General features: G+C 42.1%; 2 protein-coding genes across 4 annotated transcripts in view; one reads left to right on the top strand and one right to left on the bottom strand.

The window, feature by feature from the left end:
• sharpin (SHANK-associated RH domain interacting protein) overlaps positions 1–5,292 on the bottom strand; it is an 11,628-nt gene extending 6,336 nt beyond the window's left edge. The window contains 7 exon segments of the mRNA XM_020595685.1: positions 1,864–2,149; positions 2,232–2,265; positions 2,267–2,308; positions 2,410–2,551; positions 2,647–2,739; positions 3,480–3,654; positions 4,793–5,292. Of these exon segments, the coding sequence (XP_020451341.1) occupies positions 1,864–2,149; positions 2,232–2,265; positions 2,267–2,308; positions 2,410–2,551; positions 2,647–2,739; positions 3,480–3,654; positions 4,793–5,056 (1,036 nt within the window). The 5' untranslated portion in view covers positions 5,057–5,292.
• Positions 5,293–5,374: 82 nt separating this feature from the next.
• Positions 5,375–8,538, top strand: part of LOC109957648 (alanine aminotransferase 2) — a 6,141-nt gene continuing 2,977 nt past the window's right edge. The window contains exons 1-9 of one of the 3 annotated variants that reach the window (XM_020595682.1): positions 5,375–5,404; positions 5,499–5,543; positions 6,062–6,214; positions 6,312–6,401; positions 6,506–6,620; positions 7,070–7,203; positions 7,300–7,549; positions 7,638–7,717; positions 7,809–7,945. In XM_020595682.1, the coding sequence (XP_020451338.1) occupies positions 6,110–6,214; positions 6,312–6,401; positions 6,506–6,620; positions 7,070–7,203; positions 7,300–7,549; positions 7,638–7,717; positions 7,809–7,945 (911 nt within the window). In that variant the 5' untranslated portion in view covers positions 5,375–5,404; positions 5,499–5,543; positions 6,062–6,109. The other 2 variants (XM_020595683.1, XM_020595684.1) reach the window with 2 other exon arrangements.

The following is an 8,538-nucleotide window of genomic DNA, read 5'->3' as shown; positions in this document are numbered from 1 at the left end:
CTGCTCTCCTCTCCTCTCTCTCCCTATGCTTCTATATGCCACCATTACACATTACTAACTTTGTGTCTCCTCTCTCCCGTAGTGTGTCCTCTCTCTCTCTCCCTGTAACTTTCTGCAGGTTGCCCTGGAGCTCTATATCTCTGACGAGCAGTCACCGGCCACATCGACCTGATCAGTGTTTGATTGTTGTGTCTTGTTGCTTTTCTTCTTTTGTCTCTCCTCTATCCACTCACCCCAACCGGTCGAGGCAGAAGGCCGCCCACCAAGAGCCGGGGTCTGTCGGAGGTTTCTTCCGTTAAAGGGAGTTTTTCCTCCCCACTGTCACCAAGTGCTTGCTCAAGGGGGATTTGTTGGGTTTTCCCTATGTAATAATATTGATAACAGTAAGGTCTAGACCTTACTTTGTAAAGTGTCCTGAGATGACTTTTGTTGTGATTTGGCGCTATACAAATAAAATTTGATTTGATTTGATTTGAATTTATTATCACCACCTGGCTGAAGAGGCCAGGGAATTTGGGATCACTGGGATTCCTGGGATACTTAAACAGATTAGATCTAAAAGTCAGGAAGAGGAGACAACTTCGAGGCAGGACCATATATATATACACACACACAGGCAAGACAGTTTAATTAGCCAAACGGAAAGCCATGTCTCATGTAGGGAAGTTAGTGTAGGAATTTAGACAGAGTAGAATTTCCTCCCTCTTTAGGAAGCTGCCTTTCCCATTGGAGTAGGAAGGACGCAGGAGGAGGACAGATGGATAGATGGACCAATGGAGCAGCACAAGAGGACCAGACCAGCCTACAATTGCACATTTCAAATTGTATAAGTAACTGGGTTTCCAGGAGGGTAGGCGTTCCCTTTCGTCCTGAAGACGAGTTGAACGGTTTTGCTGTTGAGGTCAGGGCTTCAGATAGAGATGGAACCCAGAGCTCTGTAAATTACTTTATTCGATGGTCTGTTCAGTTATGATAATAAATGTTTGAAAGGTGATATTTGACTCTGATTATTCTTCATAAAAGAACACGCTGCAAGCTAAACCATGATTACTACTTGTTTGACTGGTCTCACTCATGCTTTCATCACCAGTAAACTGGACTATTGCAATTGTATATTAACTAGTCTCCCCCATAAGGCTATCAAACAACTGCAGCTTATCCATAATAATGCTGATAACAAGACCTAGAAGGATTCAACACTTCACCCTTTTCCATAAATCACTGCACTGGCTGCCAGAATAGATTTTGAAGTACTTTTGTTAGTCTATAAATCTCTTAATGGTCTGGCACCAAAATACATCTCTGACCTCCTTTGAATATACCAGTCCTTAAATCTACTGAAAATTATCTGATTGAAACTAGGGTAAAGACTAAACAAGGAGAAGCGGTGTAGGTGGAACAAACAGGCAGAGCCAAAATAAATTAATTAAATGAATAAAGCTGCCTCACCATACAAGGCTAAAGTGACTGTTTACATCCACATCAGATGGGAAATGTAGGAAGGAATGACCAAATGACAGGAAGTGCTGCAGATTTTTCAAAACAATACTAGAAAACGTCAAAAAATAAAGCAAAAGTCCTAAAAGTCCTTACTTGATGCTTTGGCAATTTGTTTAGGGTCACTGTTCCTAATGCACTGTCTGGGGTACTAAGATGCATGAGAACAGTTAAGAGTTCTACACTACTGAGCCATTATAGACACGAGTATGAACACAAAGAGCCTTAAAACTGAAGAGCAGTGCTTTATCCTTATATTAATAGTTTCAAACCCGATATTCTAGAGTCAAAAGAATGACAAACATATCACTGTTCTAATATCTTCTGTCTAGACTGTGACACAAAGGGGACATTTGTTGAACTGACCCTGGTTGTTGTGGGGTAGTCTCGATGGCAGGGTGTTGTAACCCCTCCAGTCTTGGGAGGTGGGTCCATTGCCTAGGGGGAGGGGCGGGGCGAGGAGGGCGCTCTCCAGGTCCTGCTGGAACAGCTGGCGGGTGATACGGGCCTGCCGGGCAGAGATCAGGTAGAGGTACGCTGTATCACCGTCTTTCTGCACACCGTAGGAGGCTAATGACCGCGGCTCGGTGCACAAACACTGACCAATCACCCAGCGCTGCACACGAGGATGGAAACCATACTCAAGGAACACCTGAAGAAGAAGAGTGGATGAGTCAGTGGACCTGCAATATGATACGTTCACATCATTATTGGTTAATTGACAGTTTCCTAACCTGTTGCTTGAGTGCAGCCACAGTCATGTAGGGGAACCCAACAGGATGACGACACATCCTCCACCACTACAGACAAACTGCAGTACAGACATGGCACTATAAGTTGCAAACACATGTAACATGGATGATTTACCAGTCACCATAACCTTGACTAAACCCTCAGCCCGACACTTCTCACCTGATCTCTCCATCTGCATAGTTCTTTTCCGACAGCTGAATCATTAGCGCTGCTTTTTGTTGAGCTAGAGCGGATGCATGCTGTGAAGCTGCTTGCGTGTCCCCTGCTTCTATCGCCCTGGCGAGCTCCAAGCATAGCTCCTCTATTAACAAAGAGACACCAAAATAGAATGGCATTTTTAGGGTGTGTTTTGGGTACAGAAAAGGAAAACACATAACAGTAAACGGAGAAACCCACCAGTGAGCGGCAGCAAAGCTGAGCTCGGCTGCTCCGTTGCAGCTGCTGTGTGGTTCTGTATGCCATCTGATTCACATGTGTTAATATTTGCAACTGTCAGAGGAGAGACAAGAAACAAAAGTCCTTAAAACTTGTGTCTGTCAAACACACCAACATCAAGTGATATCAGTATTCTAGCTGCACATGGCTGATAAAGGCCCAACAGACATACAGTATCAGTAACACATTCTAATCACAAGGACAAGGCTTACAGTTTTCTTGGTTGGGTCCACATTACAGACAGCATTTTCTTTTGTGTATTTACAGACATTATAGTTGCATTAATAATGCTTTACTCTTGACAATGTTGCACACAGTGGACACAGGAACATCAGGATCTCTGAAGATGGACTTCAGATTGTCTGTGCTTTTCACTATTGTGGCTCTCTGCTTTTTTGTGTTGTTCCAATGCAAACAGAAGAAATAAACATGAAAATACCAAAGGATTTGTGACTGCAACATTTTCCTGGGAGAAGCGGTGTGTTATCTGACAGAAATGCAGGGGTACCAATATTTTTAGCCATGACTGTATATCTGTACCTTACTGATCTTCATTTGATGCCATAATATAACATTAGTTGGTTTACCATATTTTCCATCCCCACCGAAGTCCACATAATTATCAGGGCTATGCTGTTTAAATTTATAAATGATCTCCCTGATTCTAAGTATTATTTAGTTTTTAAATAATTAAATACAAGTGTGACAGTAATAAGAACTAGTAATTATTAACCATATCTATCCAGTTTACCAACTAAGAATGCATGGTGTCTGAAAGGCATTGTCAAACTGACCTCTGTGTGCCTCTCTCAGTGACGACATCACCACCGTGGCCCACTCCTCGGCTTCACGGTCACAGCGGAAGTTGAAGCGGATGCGGTCATGGGGTGGAGCAGCAAAACACATCTCATGGCAGCGTGGGGACTTGACCTCATACTGCACCGAGCGCAGGTCAAACTCTGCAATGAACTGAAGATACAAAAAAAAAAAACAGTAAAAATAAAAACACATGCACAAAACAACCAGACCCGAACAGGCTCATACACTGTTATGACTATGTATGTCTGTGTATAAAAGTCTGCCAGCTGTGACCTTCCTAAAAGAAATGTTTGAATAAGACAAAAAGTTTGAAAACAGTTCTGGTCACCTTTTATGTTTTTGAACCAGAACTATCTTTGAGCCATATGTAGCAAAGCACAAGCTGAGTTGGTGGTGAAATATTTAACTAAAGATATGTGCTAAAAGTGGGTATGCGGGGTGCCAACACTTCCTGTTCACCTCACTACTGCTCCTCACTACTTATGAATATGTTTAATCTATAGAAAGGCTCTATTTGCCTCACCAAACAATAAAACACAGCCATTACACAAGTCACTCAGTGGTCTGGGACCACAGTATTTTTCTGATCTTTTGAATTGTACTGTATACATTTTGTTTTTTGCCTGTCCTGTATGTGAAGCACCTTGAGTTACCGTTAGCCGGGAAATGACTGCTATACAAATAAAGCTGAGATTAGTTATATAGCTTGTCATACTAAACATGACAAATTCAAGGCTGAAAACTGGTAAATTGCGTGTAGATCCCCATGTCACTGAGATCAGTGATGTCTCACAGCAGCTGTTTACCACAGTTACTGTTTAAGGGTTTTCTCATCATACTGCTATGAATAGGTAGTTATTATGACAAGGCTGAAAATGTAAAGGAATCTAAAACCTTACTGACTACAATAGTCTTTGGTAACACATCTTTGAGGCTTTTTACAGGCATTGACCTGAAGTTATAGACAGACGAGTGCTGTTAAAAATGTAATCAAAAGGAAACTTAAGATTTTTCTAAATGTTTAGCACATAGTCGTATTGGGTGGTGTTGCAGCTGCTTGCCATATGGTACAGAGTGAAAAAAATCTAATGTGATTTTATCCTCAAAGCTGAATTCTGTGGTGCTGCACGTCTCTGGCACAGTGCTCCATAAAATGGCGTGTATGGGCCCACGCTGGTGTAAAATATAAATGTGATTTAGTAAGGTGGTTTATTAATAACACGTCTAAGCGGATACCAACAGAACCTCTTATACAACTAAACACATAAATAGATGTGTGAAATCTCACCACACTGCGGTTTCCGCTCGTATCTCGCAGCGCCAGTCGGAACTCTCCGGCCCGGCTCGGGTCCATGCTGAGCTGTAGGCGCAAAGCCTCGCTGCCTGCTACAGGAAGATACAGGGGCCGGATCCCAGAATGGCACACCGAAACCCGGACTGACATTAAAACAGTACTACAGCAAGCCATTGGCTCGGTTCCGCCGCATGCTACCTGATGGGACGAAGTAGCGACCGGGGCTGGAGGAGCCCAACCGCCCGAGCTGAGTGCCATTTCGAGGCGGAGAGAGGGTGTCTGAAACTCCACGGTAAGTGCTGCTGATACCTGCTGCTTGTGTGTGGTTTACAAGGTTCACCGGGGTTCGAAGAGTGTAACTTCTTTCACGGGAAGTATACTGTTTTCTACTAGGTTCGCAAATACGTCCATACCTAAAAGCCGAGCAGACGGAGAGCGAAAGAAAAACAAAACAGGAAGTTTAGCGGCACGTCTCTTATTTATCTCCGTAGAGAAACGTGGCCGTGAAACATCGGTCCTAACAGTCCTGTTAGGTCCTAAAGGTCCTAACAGAAGTATAAACATTAGATCCCAAATCTCTGGACCAGGCAGAGTTTCGAGGCAATGGTGAGAGTGCGGCAAGAGTAAGCATCACAGAACGCGACTGTTTTTTCCCCCTTTTTTTTTTTAAAGTTTTCTTTTTATGGCATTTCTGTTACAGTGTTAGACCCCAAAGTAGATTAGTAGGACTAGATTCTGGTGGAAGGTAAGCTACTATTTCTTTGTAAATATATGTCATATGTTTCACCTTAACATATGTTCCGCTTAATCTGAATCTAACTTTCATGGTCTACCATACCAGGCAACATTATGTCTTTATAGATTTAATAAATACAGTATAGAGATCTAACTAAACTTTTAATTAATTCAAATTTCTGTCAGGTTTTCAATAATTATAAATTATATAAATAAACAACAGACTGATGCTCTAGTGATTATTGTCTGAGAGAAGGTATTTGTAATTTCAGACAGTCATGCAGTCGAGACTAAAATTTAAGCTCTAATAAAGGAGTACATTAGGTGTTTCAGAAGTAAGTTAAGAAATAAAATCAGGTAACCCTGCCAGTAGCAGTCTAACCTGAGACCATATTGTTTCAACTGTCTCAACAGTTAATAAGGTACATATTAACACATTTCTCATGTATATCTTTAACTAGTAAACCAATTTCAATGCAAATAATTGAACTTGGTGTAAACTGACTAGCAAGACATGGTTCAACTCAGGTCAACACAGCTGCTGGTCTGATAGGAAGGTGAAGAACAGGCACAAAAATGTCTGTCCTGCAGCAGATAAGTCCAAATGTGAGGAACACGAAGCCATCAGAGTGTACAGTTCTGCTCAGACGATCAAGCCAAATCAAGGAAGAACTGAGACGGGTAAATATATTCACAGAGATATACATATGGATACAGTCAATTTACCAACCTGTGGTGTGGTATGTGGACCATTTGCTTTGAAATCAACTGTCCATAGGGAGTCAGAAGGGCCTATGAAAAAGTGATAGATGTCTACTGGGGTGACTCGCACCAGACAGGTGTGAAACCACTGTCATTTGTCAGACAGGTATGACTAATATACACCACATATACTGCATCCACAAACCCATGCATTTCTTCTTATTCTGAACTCAAATATGACTTTCTCTGTTGTGCATTCATGTTTTTCAGGTTCTTGCAGCATGTGTTTACCCTGAGCTTATCAACAGTGACAAACTGCCTGTGGATGTCAAACAGAGGGCTCAGAGTTTGCTTAGGGAATGTGCTAGAGGAAGTGTCGGTAAAGGTTGTGTATGTGGTATTATGATGAAAACGTTCACCCAGATTATATAAAAATGTTTTGCTTTTCTCTCCATTTCCTCTGTCTCTGTCTCTTTCTCTCTCTCTCTCTTTTGAATGCTGCTGTGCTTTTGTCAATTGTTCTGAGTAAAACAGACACTGCATTGTACAAAGAGGCATTGCTGCAGACCTTTAAGTGCAGTGTTTAGTGTTTTTAACGCTGTTATAGAATAATATGAAGGTTTAAATAGGAATAATAAACGCAAGATCCATAAAAAACATGTTAAAGTATGCTGTTATACAATATACAAGCAGTATGTAATATTTATTCATATTGTATAACAGTAATAGAAAAGAACACAATCAAATGGAATGTAGACAAGAAAAAATAGAAACTAAAAACAATAACTGCATAATCAGTTTGTGTGTTTATCAGAATTGGTGTTATTTCTTCAGGCTCTTGCACCGCTGCAGCAGGTGTACCAGAAATAGTCCACAGAATCTCTGAATTCATAATGAAGCGAGATGGTGGGGCTCCGTCTTATCCTGAAAACATATACATCAGCCCAGGCTCACAGTGGTCACTCATGGTAATAGTCAGTGTCACCGACATACTGCCTAATTTTTCCTCTTGAAAGTTAAAAATTATCATTATTTTTAAATTAAGTATTTTCTTTGTTTACTAGAATATTTTGAAAGTCTTGGTGAACAGCGAAGCTTCACCCAGAACAGGTGTGCTGACTCCAGTGCCATGCTATCCTGTTACCAATTTGTCCATTACGGCACTGGGAGCAGTTGTCGTTCCTTACTACCTCAGTGAGGGCCAGGGCCAGGGCTGGCAGCTGCAGGTACATGAGCTACATCAAGCACTGGAATCTGCAAAGGAAACCTGTAACCCTACTGCTCTGTATGTCATCAACCCTGGAAACCCATCTGGTGCGTTAATATCACTAGGATGGAGATCATACTGTATACAGTAAATTTATTTTTTTGTATCAAATGGTTGTTGCTATGTTGCCTGTAGGTCACATTCAAAGAAGAAAATCAATACAAGAGGTGATCCAGTTTGCTTCAGAGAAGAGGCTCTTCCTGCTGGCTGATGAGGTAGATATCCTGAAGTTTTATCCGCTACTCAAGCATACTGGGAAACATGAATGCATGTGTAAATCAGTATGCCGGCCCATGTTCTCCTCAGGTTTATCAGGACTGTATTCATGGGGAGAAGAGTGAGTTTGTCTCCTACAAGAGGGTTCTGGCAGAGATGGGTCCTCCTTTTTCAGACACAGTGGAGCTGGCATCCTTTCACTCAGTATCCAAAGGCATCATGGGAGAGTAGGCACTCAGTTCTGATGAGTATCTAAAATGTATCACCTGTCGTGTTCTTCTTCACAAAACTTAAAGGCTGAGTTGTGATTTAGGCCAACAGAAACACATGCAAACTTCTTTCTTAGCCTTTGAAACAGTAGTTTACAGCAGTGGTCCCCAACCTTTTTATCACTGCGGACCGGTCAACGCTTGAAAAGTTTTCCAGCGGCCCGGGGGGTATTCTGTCATGACTTTAATCCTGAACACCAACAGAGTTGTTGTCTCGAACATACTTTTAAGGCCGCCGTCATTTGCGATCTCCAGCAGTTGATCTTCTTCTTGCACAGACCTGCTGGATTCACCTGGTTTGTTGACAAATGGGTTGCGGATCCATTCCTTGGCAGTTCGTGGGTCCTTTGTGGTTGGGAAGTAGCGCTCGAACTCTTTTAAAAGCAAAGACAGGTGATCGTGCACCAGCTGGGAGAATGAAGGCTCAGGCTCAGTCTCACCCAAAATCCCCACTAATGTTTGAAACATGTCCAAAATGCCGCTGTTGACGCGCCGTCCCCACAAATCCAGTTTGGCTTTAAATGCAACTACTTTATCTGCCAACTTGAAGA

This window comes from Monopterus albus, unplaced genomic scaffold (assembly GCF_001952655.1).
Source record: "Monopterus albus unplaced genomic scaffold, M_albus_1.0 scaffold28.1, whole genome shotgun sequence".
Classification (NCBI taxonomy): Eukaryota; Metazoa; Chordata; class Actinopteri; order Synbranchiformes; family Synbranchidae; genus Monopterus; species Monopterus albus.
Note: the sequence above shows the minus strand (reverse complement) of the source record. Positions and strands in the feature narration are given on the sequence as shown.